At 44.3% G+C, this 19,318-nt stretch overlaps 2 protein-coding genes and 1 non-coding gene across 8 annotated transcripts in view; 1 reads left to right on the top strand and 2 right to left on the bottom strand.

Annotated features, from left to right (window-relative positions):
• The window catches only part of PANK2 (pantothenate kinase 2), a 34,170-nt gene extending 23,799 nt beyond the window's left edge, over positions 1–10,371 (top strand). For 3 of the 5 annotated variants that reach the window (XM_053573618.1, XM_053573621.1, XM_053573620.1), the window contains 3 exons: positions 1,252–1,375; positions 3,251–3,376; positions 9,888–10,371. In XM_053573618.1, coding sequence (XP_053429593.1) covers positions 1,252–1,375; positions 3,251–3,376; positions 9,888–9,938 — 301 coding nt within the window. In that variant the 3' untranslated portion in view covers positions 9,939–10,371. Of the gene's footprint in view, positions 1–1,251; positions 1,487–3,250; positions 3,377–9,887 lie in introns of those variants that run through there. The other 2 variants (XR_008376455.1, XM_053573619.1) reach the window with 2 other exon arrangements.
• A 232-nt stretch (positions 10,372–10,603) lies between these two features.
• Positions 10,604–19,318, bottom strand: part of RNF24 (ring finger protein 24) — a 116,002-nt gene continuing 107,287 nt past the window's right edge. For both annotated transcript variants that reach the window (XM_053573622.1, XM_053573623.1), the window contains one exon: positions 10,604–18,976. In XM_053573622.1, the coding sequence (XP_053429597.1) occupies positions 18,838–18,976 (139 nt within the window). In that variant the 3' untranslated portion in view covers positions 10,604–18,837. The remainder of the gene's footprint in view (positions 18,977–19,318) is intronic.
• On the bottom strand, positions 14,341–14,443 carry LOC128574306 (U6 spliceosomal RNA). Its single transcript, XR_008376683.1, has one exon. It is a non-coding gene; the product is annotated as a U6 spliceosomal RNA (small nuclear RNA).

Below are 19,318 nucleotides of genomic sequence, written 5' to 3'. Positions count from 1 at the left end.
CATATTGCAGCTTTGTATTACTGCAGTTTTGTATTAAAAGTTTTGAAAGTGGGAAGTGTGAGTCTTCCAACTTGCCCTTCTTTTTCAGGATTGTTTTGGCTATTCTGGGTTCCTTGAGTTTCCATATGAATTTTAGGACTAGCTTGGCAACGTCTACAAAAAAGACAGTTGGGATTTTAATAGGGATTGCATTCAATCTGTTGAGTAATTTGGGTAGTATAGCCATTTTAACATGAAATTTTCTTATCCAAGAATGTCTATTCATTTATTTAGATTTTTGCTTTCTTTCAATAGTGTTTTGTAGATTTCAGTGTACACTGATGTTTTCCTAAGCATTTTATTCTCTTTACTATTGTAAATGGAATTGTTTTTTTAATTTTATTCTGAGATTGTTTAGAGATACTGTTTTTTATATGTTGGGGAAATATGGTTTTTTTTTGTTGTTGTTGCAGTTTGGCCGGGGCTGGGTTTGAACCCGCCACCCTTGGCATATGGGACTGGCGCCCTACTCACTGAGCCACAGGCGCCGCCCAGAAATATGGTTTTTAATAAAGGCACTCTTATATATGTGCTTTACTAATTTTAGGCAACTTAGTAAATGCCGCAGATTTCGTTTTTTGTATTTATAGCATTTACTGTTGTTGGTTATCACTTTTTCTGGTTTTAATTTTTGGTTTGTTTTTTTTCTATCCACTAAACAAGCAACCTATACTTCCTTTTCTGATTCATTGGCTTTCTGTTCTGGTCATAGTTATTAATACAGCAATTTTGTTGGTCATGTACTTTGAAGTACGTTTAGAGAAATTTGAAACACTTCAAGTAGCTCAGAGTCTGTGCTTTGCTCTGCTAAAGCAGTTTACCAGACAGGAATGTGACCATCTGAGTGGAACAGCTGTGCAGTTGTGATGAGTTGTTCATAGACATGTCTTCCTGGAACTATCTCCGGTTGCAGAAGGAGCAATGGTGCCTTCCAGTGGAGTTGATAAGATACTAATTGAATGTGCATATATCTGGTATCAAAGCTGGATTTCATCACAAACCATAGGAAAAGCTGCCTACTCGTTAAGAATGCTTGAGAGCTCTGTTTGAAGCTCTTTGAGCAGATGTTCCATTATTGTATAATAAGATTAAGTTTGAAGATTCATAGTGTTGTCCTAAAAGCCAATTTTATCTTAGTAAAGTAACATTCAAGGTCTTTTGGGCTGTTTTGCCTTTGGGTTTAGCAATGGTATTTTTTTTTCCCCGTCACAGCTTTGGAAACATGGTGAGCAAGGAGAAGCGAGAGGCTGTCACTAAAGAGGACCTTGCCAGAGCGACTTTGATCACCATCACCAACAACATTGGCTCAATAGCAAGAATGTGTGCCCTTAATGAAGTAAGGGGACATGGATTTCTCTATTTGCTGTGTGGAAAATACTGAACTTATAAATGGGCCCCACCTTGACATAATATGATGTCTGTCTGCTCAGAACAGTGCCTAAATGTGGTAAGGTGGGGTGGAGTTTGTTTTCATGCAAAGTTAAAACTTGAAATGCAGGTTAATCTTCATTGATTTTCTTTTTTTTCTCCCTTACTGAAGATAAACACTGCTATTGTCTCTAGAGAGTAAAATGATACCTTTTGTGGAGAAAGGGGAAGGGAGGAAGAAGGTAGTCAGTGTTCTAGCTAATGGGGACTTCAGGCATTGATGATGGATAATGATGCTGAATCTAGACTCCACACTTCATCGTTGAGCTCTTGAGACCCTGAGAAGGAATCCAGAGGAAGTCATTGAAGCTGGGAGAAGACTGAGAGGCTGAGGAATGCCCACCCTTCACCTCCGCAGAGCTGCGTCTTCGTGCTTTCAGCTTCTTTACAGTGCTGCCTTGTAGCATTCGGGTCAAGCAGCATTGTACAGGGCTATGAAAGAACCAAGAATGGGCTGCCCTTGGGGAAAGAGGATCGAGGATCCAGTTGGTGCAGTTTCATGGCTTGTCCCCATGTATACTTTTTAAAATTATTATTTATTTATTTATTTTTAAATGGTTTAAAATTTTTTATTTTAAATTATTATTTAAATAGATAATACAAGCATGCAGCTTAAAAGAAAACCTCTAGAGGTACAAAGGATTCTCATTTTTAATTAAAAAGCTACTGTATCAGCACCAGTTAAGAATTTCTTTTGAGGGTGCCGGCCCTATATGCCGAGGGTGGCAGGTTCAAACCCAGCCCCGGCCAAACTGCAACAAAAAAATAGCCGGGTGTTGTGGCGGGCACCTGTAGTCCCGGCTACTCGGGAGGCTGAGGCAGGCAAGAGAATCGCGTAAGCCCAGGAGTTGGAGGTTGCTGTGAGCTGTGTGAGGCCACGGCACTCTACCGAGGGCCATAAAGTGAGACTCTGTCTCTACAAAAAAAAAAAAAAAAAAAATTTTCTTTTGAGTATCATTACACTACTTTTTTCTTTATTGCATGTTCCTTTTCCTGTGCTTATGTATTTTAAGATATTTTAGTTGGTGTACATACCAATTTATATTTTGTACTTAAATATTATACATTTCCTGGTTATTTGAAGTATTTTTATATTATAAATTATTCACATAGAGCTGGGCATTTGCTTGCTTGCCAATAACTCTGCAGTAAGAATTTTTAAGTGTGAGACTGTTCTTTGTTTAGATTTTATTCTTGATGTGGGGCTTCTTAGGAGTGAAATTTTTGGTCTAAAGAATGTGACTGTGTGTACGAATCTTGATGTGTGTTGCTATAATGCTTTGCACAAGGACTGTACCAATTTAGATCATTTTAGCAACAGATTTTACTGCACTTTTCTAATATCGAGAGTGGAATTTGAATTCGTATTTTTGCTAGTTTAATAGGTCTAAAATTTTGCTTTCTTTGGTCACTAATGAAGTTGAATTTTTTTCCTGTTAAATTTCTTGTATAATTTGCTTGTTTGTGTCACTTCCTTTTTTTGGATTGGGGCTTACTATTGTTTTCACTTACCTGTATAGAACTTTTAATTCAATAATGTTAGTGTTCATCATATAAAATACAAATGTTTTTCTTAATCTGTTTTCTTCTCCTGACATTTTCTGGCATCTTTGCAATGGTCCAGAGTTGTCTAGGGATCAAATTTAAGTAGCCACAGACCAACTGGATTAAACTTGATTAGCAAAGCGATGTTAAAAACTCTGTGGTGTTCTGTTTGGGGTAGCTTTTATGAGAAAATAGAAATTAAGATGAAAACCTAATTACCTTTTTTTGGTGTGCTCAGAACATTAACCAGGTGGTATTTGTTGGAAATTTCTTGAGAATTAATACGATCGCCATGCGGCTTTTGGCATATGCTTTGGATTATTGGTCCAAGGGGCAGTTGAAAGCACTTTTTTCGGAACATGAGGTAAGCTGACATGTTTCTTGCGATATGTTACATACACAAAGGGTTGCAGGTCACACTGCAGTTGAACTTGAAGTAGAGGTAAAATGGGCTGTAGTGTTTCTCTTTCTCGTAACTAATTGTATTGTAATTAAATGTAATTGTATGATGTGGGGTTTTGCTTTGTAACATTTGAAAGCAATTTCTTAGCTGATACGATGCAAGATTAACCTATTTAGTGTAAGTTTAAGCACTTTTAAAGAAAAAAATCCCATGGCAAAGATTCCCATATATATCTGACACCATCTTTTCCAAACTATCCTTTATGTTTTTCCCATTGAAAACTGACTCTTAAGTGCAGTTACTCTGAGTCTTTTTACTTTTCTTTTTCTTTTTTTGAGACAGAGTCTCATGTCATCTTGGGTAGAGTGCCGTGGTGTCATAGCTCTTTCAAACTCTTGGGCTCAAGAGATCCTCTTGCCTCAGCCTCCAAGTTGCTGGGACTACAGGTGTCCGCCATAATGCCTGGCTATTTTTAAAGATAGGGTCTCGCTCTTCTTCAGGCTGGTTTTGAACTCTTTGAGCCCTGGTGATCTGCTCACCTTGGCCTCCCAGAGTGCTGGGATTATAGACGAGAGCCACCACGCCTGGCTCTCTTTCTCTTATTTTTGATGCCAGTTGTTAGGTATTGTTATTATTCACTTGTCATTTATGTAAGATACATGTTCTAAAAATGAATAGATCAGTAAAAAACATACCAGACTAGGACCACACTATGGAAAGAACTTAACATGTAGTAGGCAGGCTAGACATGACAAAATGAAAAGTCACTGAATTGCTGCACTCATTATCCTATCTTGGAAAGTACTCTTTTGTTTTTCCTGTTTTGGAAAATACAGAACCTTTTTTTTTTCCTTTCTTTTTTTGGGGGTGGGGTGGGGGTAGGGCAGTGTCTTACTATGTCGCCCTCGGTAGAGTACCTTGGTGTCACACCTTACAAGCAACCTCTTGGGCTTAAGCAATTTTCTTGCCTCAGCCTTCCAAGTAGCTGGGACTACAGGCATCCACCACAGTATGTGGGTTCTTTTTTATTTTGTTTTTGCGGTTGTCAATGTTGTTCTGGCTGGCCTGGGCCCGTACCCACTAGCCTCGGTGTATATGGTTGGTGCCCTATCCACTGAGCTACGGGCACCGCCACCAGAGGGATTTTCTCTTCTCTCTCTTTGGTTGCTGGGCAGTTGAATTATTTCAGATGTTAAATTTTTTCAGAATTGTATGTGCATGTGTAGTTTTAACATTGTTTATAATGAATTGACAGAAAACAGAATTTGAAATTCTTTGAAGTTGCTTTTTCCTTTTAAATTGCCGAAGTTCATAGTTTAAAGTACACAAATTTCCTATGTCTAAAAGTTTTATAAGTCATCTGATTTTTTTCCTTCAAATGTCCTTCAAATGTTATTACATTAGTAAATGGGGACTGAGTTTCTTCTAGTTCATAATCTTTCTTTGTACTTCTTGTTTTTTATGCTCTTTGACCTACTTTATTTTGGTCTGTTTAGAATAAGAAAACCCTTTTTAATGTTATTATCTTAGTATAACTTTTCTCCAGCTTTATTTCTACCATTTGTTGAACCTTTCCCCCCTATGTTCTCCATAGGTAGAACATGGAGATTATTATTTTAGGGTAACTTTTTTTTTTTTTTTTTTTTTTTTGAGACAGAGCCTCAAGCTGTCGCCCTGGGTAGAGTGCCATGGCCTCACAGCTCACAGCAACCTCCAACTCCTGGGCTCAAGCAATTCTCCTGTCTCTGCCTCCCAAGTAGCTGGGACAACAGGCTCCTGCCACAACGCCCGGCTATTTTTTTTTTTTTGGTTGCAGCCATTATTGTTTGACGGGCCCAGGCTGGATTTGAACCTGCCAGCTCAGGTGTATGTGGCTGGCACCTTAGCCACTTGAGCCACAGGCACCCAGCCATAGGGTAACTCTTTTTTTTTTTTTTTTTTGTAGAGGCAGAGTTTCACTTTATCGCCCTTGGTAGAGTGCCGTGGCGTCACACAGCTCACAGCAACCTCCAACTCCTGGGCTTAGGCGATTCTCTTACCTCAGCCTCCCGAGTAGCTGGGACTACAGGCGTCCGCCACAACACCCGGCTATTTTTTTGTTGCAGTTTGGCCAGGGCTGGGCTTGAACCCACCACCCTCGGTATATGGGGCTGGTGCCTTACCCACTGAACCACAGGCGCCGCCTGGGTAACTCTTTTTTAAAAAAACTCTTATCTTGGGTGGCGCCTGTGGCTCAGTGAGTAGAGCACTAGCCCCATATACCGAGGGTGGTGGGTTTGAACCTGGCCCCGACCAAACTGCAACAAAAAAATAGTAGGGCGATGTGGTGGGCGCCTGTAGTCCCAGCTACTTGGGAGGCTGAGGCAAGAGAATCGCCTAAGCCCAAGACTTGGAGGTTGCTGTGAGCTGTGATGCAATAGTACTCTGCTGAGGGCGATAAAGTGAAACTCTGACTCTTAAAAACAAACAAACAAAAACTCTTATCTTTGTATCATAATAGTTATAACCCCCTTGTGAAATTTTGTTTTTACATTTTATTTTTGTTGCCCAGTGACTTTGTTCTTCTCTGGTAGGTTAGCATTACTCCTAGTGTTTTCCATTTGCATTTTGGCCTCTGACTGTAGTATTTGATCTCTCCACTTAAGGAGTTTTCCAGGGGTCCTCATACTTTTTAAACAGGGGACCAGTTCACTGTCCCTCAGACCGTTGGAGGGCTGGACTATAGTTAAAAGAAAAACTATGAACAAATTCCTATGCACACTGCACATCTTATTTTGAAGTAAAAAAACAAAACAAGAACAAATATAATCACACCACCTCATGTGGCCCATGGGCCGCAGTTTGAGGACCCCTATAGCCTCTGAGTCTTTTTGAGACTCGGTATTTTGTCACTCTCAGTAGAGTGCTGTGGTGTCATAGCTCATAGCAACCTCAAACTCTCGGGCTCAGGTTATCCTCTTGCCTCAGCCTGGTCTCGAACTCCTGAGCTCAAATAATCCATTGGCCTTAAACTCCCAGAGTAGTAGGATTATAGGCATGAGCCACTGCACTCTGAGTCTTAAAATATTCTTCCTTCCTCACGTTGAATCATTCTAACTTTTGTCATGAAAGCTTTGTATAGATTGTTTTCAAGCCTTTCTCTTTCCTCCTTTACTAGTCTTGTCCTAGCATGCCATAGCTTTTAACAACTTTCTCTCTCTTTACTTGATAATAAGTTCTGGGTCTTTTTGGTATTCTATATAATGATTGTCTTTTTCTTTTTTAATTGTATGTGTAAAATAAACCACAGGTACTGAAAACCTTATAAAACAAAATGGTCCAGCCATGGTAGCTCACACCTGTAATCCCAGCACTTAGGAGGCTGATGTGGAAGGATCACTTAAAGTGATCCAGCACAGTCCAAGACCAGCCCAGGCAATGTAGTCTGACTCTACAAAAAATAGATTGGCTAGGTGTGGTGGTGCATGCCTTAGTCCAGCTATTTGGGAGGCTGAGTCAGGAGGATCACTTGAGCCCAGAAGTTCAACAATTCAGTGAACTGGGTGACAGACTGAGATCCTGTTTTTGAAAAAAATAAAACCAAAGTGTATAGGTATCTATTGTAAAATGAACACCCTTGCCTTTGTACATTCCCACTGTGATGGGGGTTCCTGAGCCTTGCTCAGCTGGGCTGGTCCTACAGCTGCTGGCCTTCTCAACACAGATGGGTATGCATGCCCTTTTTATTTTAAAGGGAGAAATAGTGACAGGGCAGGCTCTGTTGTTTGGTCAGTTTCTTGAAGAAGCTTTTCTTCTTTTTCTTTTGCAGTTTTTGGCCGGGGCTGGGCCTGAACCCGCCACCTCCAGCATATGGGGCTGGCACCTACTCCTTTGAGCCACAGGCGCCGCTGTTGCCCTGAGTAGAGTGCTGTGGCATCACAGCTCACAGCAACTTCCAACTCTTGGGCTTAAGCATTCTCTTGCCTCAGCCTTCCAAGGGGACTACAGGCACCTACCACAATGCCCGGCTATTTTTTCTTGGTTGTAGTTGTCATTGTTTGGCAGGCCCGGGCTGGATTCAAACCCAATAGCTCTGATGTATGTGGAGCTACAGATGTTGAGCTAAAGAAGCTTTTCTTGAAGGATAGAATGGTAAGGGCAGGGCCTGTGGCTCAAAGGAGTAGGGCGCCACCCCATATGCTGGAGGTGGTGGGTTCAAACCCGACCTCGGCTAAAAACTACAACAACAAAAAAATAAAAATACAATGTTAGTTATTTATGATATATCACAGACTTTTAGTATATTCTTTTTCTTTTCTTTTTTTCTTTTTTTTTTGCAGTTTGGGCTGGGGCCAGGCTCAAACCCACTACCCCCGGTATATGGGGCTGGTGCCCTACTTCTTGAGTCACAGGCACTGCCCAGTACATTATTTTTGCAAATTCACAAGTGAGTGAGGATCTGTCCATATTCCTTTAATTGTTTTTTTTTTTTTGTAGAGACAGAGTCTCACTGTACCGCCCTCGGGTAGAGTGCCGTGGCGTCACACAGCTCACAGCAACCTCTAACTCTTGGGCTTACGCGATTCTCTTGCCTCAGCTTCCCGAGCAGCTGGGACTACAGGCACCCGCCACAATGCCTGGCTATTTTTTTTGTTGTTGCAGTTTGGCCGGGGCTGGGTTTGAACCCGCCACCCTTGGCATATGGGGCCGGCGCCCTACTCACTGAGCCACAGGCACCGCCACCTTTAATTGTTTTTAAAAGTAGTTTTGTACCTGATCTCATGCTTTAGAGACCTTGATGGATTTTGTATTGTTATAGAATTCTTCTCTGACTCCTGCTGGCTGCCTTTTTTTGTCAATACGGATTTTATGTCATTGGTCTTCAATATATTTTTTTTTTTTTTTTTGGAGACAGAGTCTCACTTTTGTCAACCTTGGTAGAGTGCCGTGGTATCGTATCTCACAGCAACCTCAAACTCTTGGGCTTAAGTGATTCTCTTGCCTCAGCCTCCCAAGTAGCTGGGACTACAGGTACCTGCCACAATGCCTGGCTTTTTTTTTTTTTTTTTTAAGACAGTTTTATTATGTCACCCTTGGTAGAGTGCAATGGCGTAACAGCTCACAGCAACCTCAAACTCTTGCACGTAAGCCATTCTCTTGCCTTAGCCTCCCAAGTAGCTGGGACTAGTCACCCACCACAACACCTGGCTATTTTTTTGCAGTTGTCATTGTTAATTTTAGCTGGCTGGGGTTGGGTTCGAATCTGCGAGTCTTGGTGTATGTGGCTGGCGCCCTACCCACTGAGCTATGGGCACCACCAATGCCCAGCTAGTTTTAGAGACACTCTGGCTCAGTGGTCTCGAATCTGTGAGCTCAGGCAATCCATCCGCTTTGGCCTCCCAGATGCTGGGATATTCTTCAGTATTTTATGCTTGGTTTTTGTTGATTGTAACTTGCTCTTGATTGTAACTGACCTGGACTGCTCAGCTACTGCTTTTCTGTTTCATGTCTCTGCCATCCTTCAGAAGCGTCTGTGGTGCCTTTGCTTCTTTGTTTACGTTGCCTCAGGGCACTGTCTTTGCTCTTGGGCATAGTTCTTTGGCTGTGTGGGCATCTCAGCCTTATACATCTTGTAGGGTGTTCACTTGCTTTGCTCTGTACACTTCTTGCTCCCATGTTTCCATTCTCAGGGTTTATAGCAGACCTCCTTTCCTGTCTTCATCCCCTCCTTTACATAAGTCTTTTTTTGGGGGGCTGGAGGGGACTCAGTATGTCACGTTCGTAGAGTGCCGTGGCACCACAGCTCACAGCAATCTCCAACTCTTGGGCTTAAGCGATTCTCTTGCCTCAGCCTCCAGTTATTTTTTGTTGCAGTTGTTGTTGTTTAGCAGGCCCGGGCCAGGTTCAAACCTGCCGCCCTCAGTGTATGTGGCTGGTGCCGTAACCACTGTGCTACTGGCGCTGAGCCTACATAAGTTTAATTTTTTTTTCTTTTTCCTACATAAGTCTTGAATCCATTCCTCCTCACTCCCTCTCTCCACAGCCCAGTTAGCCCTTGCCCTCTGTGACCTGCCCCCTAGCCTCACCTGCTTTCTTACATTTCATTTCCCATCTTACCATAATCGCTGAGTTGTCTGGAAATGCTCCAGGCCTCTGCTCATTCTGCAGGACAAAGTCCAGGTACTGTCTCTTACCTGAATTAACTGAGCCACTGCCACTATCAGCTCATGTAGTCCCCACTGCACGTTTGGTTTGGTTTTTTTCACAGTGGTCTGATGTGCCTATGGTGTCCCGAACATATAGGACTTCCTACTTCCCCTGATGGGAAGCTCCTCAGGGCTTCCTTTCTCCCAGGCTGGCCTTGGGACTGCTGCAGATCCCCAGGAAGTGGGGGTTAGGAGTTAGGGACAGTGTTGGTTTTAACACTGTATTTATGGTAAATTAAATAAGTCTTAAGGAAAATTGCTCTTATTTTTGGTGTATTTTCTTTCAGGGTTATTTTGGAGCCGTTGGAGCACTCCTTGAGCTGTTGAAGATGCCCTGATTGTTACCTGGGGGAAGGGTCCTGGATGGAACCTTTCACAGTGGGATCTGTGAACTTGGATTTTCTAAGAGACTCACTTAGTTTTATGATTGTGTACTACCTGAATCAAAGCAAGAAAAGACAAGTGTATTTTTCTAAGCCATCAAGATAAATCCATAAAAATTCAGTCTAAACTAGTAACCAAGAAAGATACTGAGAACAACAAAAAAGTGGACCATGTCCAGGCAGTGTGAGGATTTGCTGTATGTAAGTTGCTCTATAGTACAGCACTGTCAAACCTGTGTATTTCTGAAATTTCAGCATCACTCTCCGGAGACATTTCAGGGGAGAGCTGTTCTGTGTTCAGCTGACTGGTTTTGTGTCCCTTTTGAACTTGCTAAATGTAAGGCAAGCTGCTATGTGCTGTAATCTAATCACAGTTTCGTCAATATGGCCTTGGAGATTATCTGTGCATTACTCTGGTTTGCATTAAGCCTTTTCGTGAACATACTGAAAAACATGATTTCAAGGTTCTACAAACTTAATTGGGCAGTTTAATTCTGTACCTGAAACTTAACATGCAGTTTTTGAAAGGGCAATTCCATGTTACCTTACACTGTGTATCCTTGGAATGCCCGGAAAGATAGGACTTCTGAGCAGAATTTCCTTGGGTAGTGTTTGTGTGTGGGGGGAGGGGGAGAAGGCGGATTATTCACCTGGTGAAAGAATGGTAAGCTGGTACAAAAAGCATAATTCAAAGACTAATGCCATACAAAAGGGCTTCTAGAACTGACATCTCTTCAAGGGAGCACTGAAAATCTCTAGTTGTTCTTTCAGGCTTAGGAGAAGGGAGGGATTGAAGTGTTCACTGATGAATTTGTTTGTGGTGGGGCAGGTACTCCAGGGGCACTGTTGTCTGCTCAGAATGTTTCAATGGAATCTCCATAGGGGGTTGAACCTTTCTTGCTACTGTGCAGGATAATCTCATTCCTGGGAAAGAGTGCACCATTTTGTATCTTAAATGGTCCCTGCATTGCTGTTGAGGGCAAGGAAGAGCCTGTACAAAGTGGCCTTTGCAAGGAAAACTCCATTGTTCTGCTGTTCCCCTCCACCCCTCTCTGGGTTTCTTTTGGTGGGAGGGTAGGGTGTTAGGGAGGGGCTGCTGCATTTGGGGGCAGCAGAGGTACCTTTCCCACCCTTGGGGGGGTGGGTACTTGGTTGTGAGGTTGACCCACTGCCATTTTCCAAGGGGCAGCTGCTTTTCATGTGCCTTGTCATAGCTTGGATGTGGTTGCTGCTGAACTGGGGCCTTGTGTGGGCACAGCAGACAGATGCAACAGGAGGGTGGTGGACGATGATGAGTTTCCTGCTACTGTTCTTTGAGGGCTCTTGGTAGAGCTACCTCAGAGGATACCTAACCCTGAGTCCTTATGTGCTCCCAGCACATGTAGTGGCCACCAAAGACTACCATCTACCCACTTGCACCACAGAGGTGCTTCTCAGAATCTGTACCCCAACTACCCCATCTCTGGGAAGATTGCTGGGGGAGGCCTGTCCCTGCCTTTGCTTACTGTATTTGGGAATTGTGACCCAAGTTCCCACAACCTAACAGAAGGAAACTGAAGCCTAGAAGGGCAAACCTGTCCAAGTCCACTCAGCTAGAAGAGGGCAGTTAAACACTGGTCTGCCTGGCCCCAAGGCTTCAGTGGGAAAATCACCAACTCCCCCATCTCCAGCCTCTGCTTTTCTCCTCCCAGACCCCACCATGAACCTTTCCGCTGGAGAAGCTGCCCCATTTCCTCACTTCCAGCTGAGGGGAGGATTCTTGATAGGTCATCAGTAATCCCATACTACTGAATTGGGGGGCTGTTTCAGGGCCTCGACTTCCTCAGTTTTAACATGGCAGACCCCTCTAGCCTGTCCTGCCTTCCGGGCTACTTGTCTCTGCCACCTTGGCCTCTGATGGCCGAGATTGCCTGTCCTCAGGCTCAGTCCTATATGTCCCCAGTGAACAGTTGATTTCCAGGGAGTACCCTAGCTGGTCCTGGCCTTGAGTTCCATCCCTGGACACTGCCTTCTCCACTTTGCGATCTCCAAGGCCATCTCTGTGCAGAAATGTCTACATCCTTGTCCCAGCTGTCACTTCACCTTCAGCTGCTGAGGTACCTGCAAACTCAGCCTCCATTTGTCATTGCCCTGTTTTCTCTGCAGGGTCCACAGCGGCCATAGCCATAGGATAACTTGGACCAAGAGATATTTTTCTTACTTTCCAGAAGTGGGATACAGCTAGGAGGATGGGGCAAGTCCTCAGGATGGTGTGGTGCATAGAGAGATCAAGCTATTTCAAATTGTCCTGAGCACTGGTGTCAACATCTGCATAGCTGAAGTGAAGGTTGAGATGGGGATGCCAGCACCGTGGCCTCCACTGTATTCAGCATTTGTGGTATCTCTGGATTCTCTTGACATTGCCTGGCATTCTATCACTGATTGGCTCCTCATTCCACCGAACAGGGTAGGCCAGAGGCTCCTGCATAGTCAGCTGTTACTTAAAACCAGCTGTCATCAGAACTGCTCACCTTGAGTCAAAGTCTTGCTGCAAGTGCTGTGTGTGACTGAGTTCAGAAGTACATGTTCAACATGAAGTATTTTCAAAATCTTTATATTTACATGTGTTTAAGTCAAGTACATGCATATTTTATTTTCAAACAAGAGTGATTAGCAAAATGCATTAAAACTTTAAAATAGCAATTAAATATACAAAAATATAGCTTACAAAAACTGAATGTTTAAAAATATTCTGCTGCAGAATTCTTAGTGTACAAATACGTCTATGAAACCTGAGGCTCAGCATTTCATAAACTTTTTGAGGGACTCAGAGTATCTAGCAAATAAACCCCAGAGGATAACTGACAAAACTGAAGTGCTGCCCTTCTTGGCAATGATCTGTCAAGAGACTCAAGAGACAACAGCTATCAGCAACACTCTTGACAAGCTGTCACCAGGAGGGACTTCTAACACTGGCTACACTTGCCTCACCTGCTCTAGTCAGGGACTGGAAGGAAGGGGGCAGATGGAGAGGAGCAGTGTGGAGTAGGCCTGATACACAAGTCCAAGCAGGCTTGGACTGGCACAGGAGCTGAGGGCTTCATCAAACCCCGAGTGTGACATTGTTGGGGCCCAGGTTCCGGGTACAGCATTTCCCTAGAGCTGGGAGAGGTGTTCTTCCTAAACATACAGCTGCAGGAGTGAGTGTTTATACTTGGTCTAAAAATGGAATAAAACTATCTTGTAAGAATTTGGGCTCTAAAGCTAAATTGGAAAAAGATCTACTGAACAAGCCCCTCTGTTTTTCTCCTGGTATGCCCACTCATGTGGTATATGGGATCCTTTGTTAATCTCATTTAAAGAACCATGACTCAGCACTTTCCAAGTTACCAGTTGCACATTTTGTGAAATTCTCAAGATGAACAAGTCTAGACTAACAGCTACACTAACCTAGGGCCAGAGGTTCCATGCTGGAAAGGTGGGTTTACACACAGAATTTGAGTTTCAGGTTGGGGGACAGTTTTAATCCAGGTAAAGACCTAGGCTGCCACTGGATGCCAGAGAGGTGAGTGAGCCCCTTGCTTCTGGGGCTGCCTGGGGAAAGCAGCTTCAATTAGAGGACAAAAAATAAAAATTATTAAAATAATTTGTTTTCAAGTAGAAAAAAGGTGAGAAGAAAATTCTGTAAAAAAAATTTGGCTCATGCCTGTGATCCTAGCACTCTAGGAGGTGAATCAGGATTATCACTTGAACACTAGAGTTCCAGACCAGCATCTACTAAAAATAGAGACTGCCTCAAAAAACAAAACCTGGCACTGTTGTACCTATAATTAATCACGAAGTTTGCTTCCCAGCTCAGTAGCTGAGGCATCTGCCTCATCAGGAGCACAGGAAATTGCCTGATAGTTGAGGCCAGACTTGACCACTGGACTCTCGGCCCTCACTTGGAATTGGCCAGACAGCAGTTTGTCCAGGCACCTGTAGTGGTGGCTCAGAGCTGGGGGAGTAGCCTGCTCTTGAGTGTCCTGTCACAGATAGAAAAAACCTGAAAAGATATGATTTTGCTTTCATATTAGCTGGGTATGTTGCAGTAATGGAGGGATTTCAGTTTTTTTTTTTTGTAGACAGAGTCTCACTTTATGGCCCTCGGTAGAGTGCCGTGTCCTCACACAGCTCACAGCAACCTCCAACTCCTGGGCTTAAGCGATTCTCTTGCCTCAGCCTCCCGAGTAGCTGGGACTACAGGTGCCCACCACAATGCCCGGCTATTTTTTGGTTGCAGTTCAGCCGGGGCCGGGTTTGAACCTGCCACCCTCGGTATATGGGGCCGGCGCCTTACCAACTAAGCCACAGGCGCCGCCCAGGGATTTCAGTTTTTTAAAATATGGAATGCTTCACGAATTTGCGTGTCATCCTTGCGCAGGGGCCATGCTAATCTCTGTATTGGTCCAATTTTAGTATATGTGCTGCCGAAGCGACACGGGATTTCAGTTTCTAATTGGTGTAGAAACTTAGAATTCCATTATGTTGCAATCAGTAAACATGTCTTTCTTAAAATGTGACTGTAAAACATCTCCCAATCCTTGAGTCATAGAATTTTACAGATACTCTTAATGTCTGGGATGGCAGTGGTAGGAAGTCCCCTGCATCTCTCAGCCCAGGTAGGTGTTCCTTGAATATACCAAGTATCACTAGTAAAAAATGAGAAAAATTGTATTATGCATATGTATGTGTGTATATGCATAAGTAAGCTAGAAGGATATCCAAGGAACAAATGGGGTGAGAAGCTGGGCTTCCAGTGTGTGTGGGGGCTGTCAGGAATGCAAGAGACTTTTAACCCCTTTATGACTTGTGAACCATGTGAATGGACTACCTAGTTGAAAAATTAAGACAGGAATACTCAAGCATTGAGCCACCAAGTCAGAGTGCACTGTAAGCAATGTAGATTGAGGTGACTAGGAAGATCAGGAGAGGAAAGCCATGTGAACCCAAGCCCCCAGGGAAGGCTCCTGCAGTTCAAAAGTCTGTTCAGCTGAGATTCCATTTGTACTTGATAGCAGAGAAGAAGCCATCATACCTGGATGACAGTATGTGGTATCAACAATGCCACGACACCAGGCCTGCTGCCCACCCGGCTCTGGACATTGGCTAATCCTCAAAAGAGGTGGGAAGGAGGACATTGTTTTATAATCCCAGAGTGGTGTGTAAGGAACTGTTTTGAGAAGCTATGCTGCAGAAAGTTGCAAGGCTGGCTAAGGGGTGACTCATCACTCCAGGTGCTTGTTCTGCCTTGATACTTCCCCATGTCCACTTAGTAACTTCCAGAAAGCCTCTCAGGGAAGTAACTCCTACAGTCATTCAAAGCAGCTTAGAGTGGGTTCAGTCCAGGAAGATGTCTTGCTTTGAAGTGGGCCTGTGAAAAGGGGCATTCCTCTGATAGACCTAAGAGGCTCAGTGCTGGGGAAAAGGATCTTTGTCTTTTGTCAAGAATAGGGTATTTAGCAATAATGGGAGGTCCCCTGTATCCCTCAACCCAAGTCTTCACAGGGGCAACATGCCCCCCACTGGGTCGTATCTGTCTTGTTTTCTTCCTTGGTTAGGCAAGAATCCATTAGAAGCACCACCTCATCTGCCAGACTTAAAATCACACTTGGCAAAGAAAAGCAGCACACGTTAACATTTAAGGGTCAGGCTGATTCCGCTCCATTTCTAAAGCCAGCTGAATTAAACTGTCCCCTTCCAACAACTAGATAAATGATTCAGCTGCCCAAGGAATCTTATAAGGGGTTACTTTACACCAGGGGTCCTCAAAACTACAGCCCATGGGCCACATGCGGTGGTGCGATTGTCTTTGTTCCCATTTTGTTTTTTTACTTCAAAATAAGATATGTGCAGTGTGCACAGGAATTTGTTCATAGTTTTTTTTTTTTTTTTTAAGCTATAGTCTGGCCCTCCAAAGGTCTGAGGGACAGTGAACTGGCCCCCTGTTTAAAAAGTTTGAGGACCCCTGCTTTACACTAACCCTCATCACAGCAGTGCACTTTTTCTGAGTTGCTTAAGAAAGTATACCAGCCAGTGATCCAACAGCAGAGTCCCCTACAAATTACCAGTAGGTCCCAGTAACTTACAGAGATAGATGTGGACAGGATGGCCCCACTGAGGTGTTTGAATCTGAGCCAAGAGAGTACATAGGGATCTCTAACTCATTCTCAAACTCCCCAAACTGGATGGACTGTCCTACAAACAAAAAGCTGATTTTAATGAGAATTGAAGATGTAAATTAAAAGCCCTGCTTCTGCAGACACACCAGTGCACGGGCACAGGAAAGTCCTAGTGGAGGACCCAGATGTGGGAAGCAAATACAATCAAGTTGTGTCATTAAGAGTTGGAGAAACTGAATAATACTGGGCCTGGTACGAAGTCACCAAGCCAAGAAAGGGGAGAGAAAAGAGTATTCTTACAGCTCTAGCTTCCTGCCCAGTTTTAGCAAAAGGAGTACAAGCACTCCACACTCAACATTTGCTATGATGGTCATGTCAGTGGCGCCTCATCTGCGCAAAGCCAACCCAAGATGGTGTCCAGTGCAGACCACAGAGTTCCTGAGCTTTCCGCTAATGGTTTCTGATGCAGAGGTCTAGTGCTGCGCACCAGTCACCTTAGCTCACCTGTAGCTCTAACACAGTGAGATGAGTTAATTTGCCTCTGTTCCGACACAGGGACTGGGTGAGGCTGTCTCCTTGATACCAACATACAGGGAAAAAGGCTGCAAAGTCTGAAATCCTACAAAAGCTGTGAGCAGCAATGATTTGTAGTATAGATTAATAGGAAATTAATCTTTTTAAGGAGGAAAAATTTAATTTCCCTATTGGAACCCCAATAACACGTAAAATCTGCCCAAGGCCATTCTATGGAAAATAGTAGATACTGGCTATTAATGAGGCTAGTCAGAAGCAAGCCTACTTCTGACATTGGTCATTGAAAACAGTTCACTATTAGCTGGGTATTTTGCAGCATTGAACTCTACCATGCCACAAAAGGTGCAAAAGAGAGGGTGAAATTAGGAATGTATGGGGGTTTTTTTTGCAGTTTTTTTTGGCTGGAGCCGGGTTTGAACCCACCACCTCTGGTATATGGGGCCAGCACCCTACTCCTTTGAGCCACAGGCGCCGCTCCATGTACAGTTCTTTATATGAGTGCCAGATAGGCTACAGCTTTCATATAAAAATATTCCACACTTTTTTGTCCTGTTTAGGAGGCTGTCCAGTTGGCATATCACAAGTAGGTCACATAGGAAACTGCCGGTTTTGGCCAACTGGATTTGTAACTTTCCAAACTGGATTCTGCCCAGCACTTTCCTAGGCTAATGAGAATTTTCCACCTCATCTGATCCCAGCCAGCCACCTGAGCCATAGACAGGTTCCCTTTCCTAAGATGGTAGAAAAACTTCTGGAGACATGCCAGAGTAGCCAACCTCCCCAGTCCTTTCCATGTCACACAGACAGTATTTCTAATGAAAAACTTGCCCCATTTACACCTATGGACCAGAGGAAAGCCACTGATGCACAGTTGAGGCATTCCTATGTTGGAGGCAGGTGGAGAGCCAGACTGTGGAAAATAATTTTCTATTTGACCCACTGCTGCTTTCCATAGCTAATTTATACAATATTCACAAATCCTAATGGACTGAGTCATTTCTAGAAAGGCCTGACAGAGGTAAAAAGCAGCATGCATTTTTCTCCCATAAAGCTTTTGGGTTTGCTATCTCAAGTCCAAATACTGAGGCACACACCAATGAGTGGACAGCCCTGTAGGAGCTTCCTGAGACTATGAACAATTTCAAATGGACTACTGGCTTCAGAATTATATAGGGATCTTATTTGGGATAAACTTAAAATGTGAGCAACAGACATTTTAAGGAGGAACAGAGGGCAGAAGAGGGAAGAAGGAGAGGCAAAGGGCCAGTATCATCCTCACCCAGCAGGGCTAGGAGCACGGGCCCCTCTCAGGAAGAGCAGGGCTGGGAGCATGGACCCCTCTCAGGAAGATGCTCCTCTTCTGAGCCATAGGAATGGCTCACAGTGGCACTCTCCCAAGGCAATGGGCCCAGACCAGGTGATGTGGGAACCACACTGCACATATGGGGATATAGGTAGTATGCTGGGGTCCCCCGGGTCACATAGGGACAATGGGGCTCCTGACAGGCCTCCCTGGGGACTGGGGGTGGGTGGGCAATGACAGGAGGAAATGGCTTCTGAACAGGCCTTTTCAAGCATGTCTATGTTTCCAGCTTATGATCTGATAGCAGGTGCTGTGATCTTAAGGGAACAGGGGTGGCGAGGGGCACTGCTGCTTGGCTCTACCCAAAACCTTTTGGTTCCAAGATGGACTTAAAGAAGCATAACATGAGCCTTGTTGGCACTGCCTCACCAACCACTGGCAGCCGGTTGTGCTGGTTTTACTTGGATTCAAGGGCTGCCAGGATGGGCCTGCACAGAAGCTCATCTTCATCCATCCACAGGATGAAGGCTTTAAAGACCTGCCCTCAGCTCCCTTCTCTACCCCTCGTTTCTCTCCCCTTCTACTTGACATGGAGATGAGGGTCTGGGACACAGTGTAAGGGAGTTAATAAGAGACCCTCAGGGAGTTTGAGACAAACCCACAGGTTCATCCATTCCTCTTGGCAGGGGGTGGTGCTTTGGTAGTCACAGACCCAGATGCTTAGGTTCCCAGTTTGGCTGGCCCAAGAGTTCTTATTGAGGGGATGGAAGTGGCAGCTGGTACCTCAGGTAGAGGGCTGCCAATACAGAGACTGCTTGTATTCCTCCTGGCTCCATGTAGACATTGTATCCAGCAACAGTCTGATCCCTGTAGTGAGCTATACAATGTTCTCTGCCCCAGGGAGGGGCCCCTGGGGTGGTCCACGGTCTTGCTTACTGTGCAACTGGGCCAGCTGCAGAACTGGCATGTTGCATAGGGGACACACTTTCCGAACCTCCAGCCACTTAATAAGGCACCTGCAGAATGAGACACCACAGGGGGAAGATGTCAGTCCCATGCTCATAGGACCCACTGCTACTGTGTACAGTGAGCACATCTGTCACCCAGAGTCAAAGTGTTAGAAGTCTGGTGCATGGTCCAAGGTAGTGAATGCATGTCACCCTTTGGAGGAGCCATAGCAGCCTCCAGTCTTCTACAGGTGATACTTAGAAGCCATAGTCAGCGTGTTACACCTTCAGTCAACCACGAATGCTTAAAGAAGACAAAGTTGCTGGGCATGGTGGCTCACGCCTGTAATCCTAGCTCCTAGCTCTGGGAGGCCAAGTGGATCACTTGAGCTCAGGAGTTCTAGACCAGCC

Source organism: Nycticebus coucang, chromosome 21 (assembly GCF_027406575.1).
Source record: "Nycticebus coucang isolate mNycCou1 chromosome 21, mNycCou1.pri, whole genome shotgun sequence".
NCBI lineage: Eukaryota > Metazoa > Chordata > Mammalia > Primates > Lorisidae > Nycticebus > Nycticebus coucang.
Note: the sequence above shows the minus strand (reverse complement) of the source record. Positions and strands in the feature narration are given on the sequence as shown.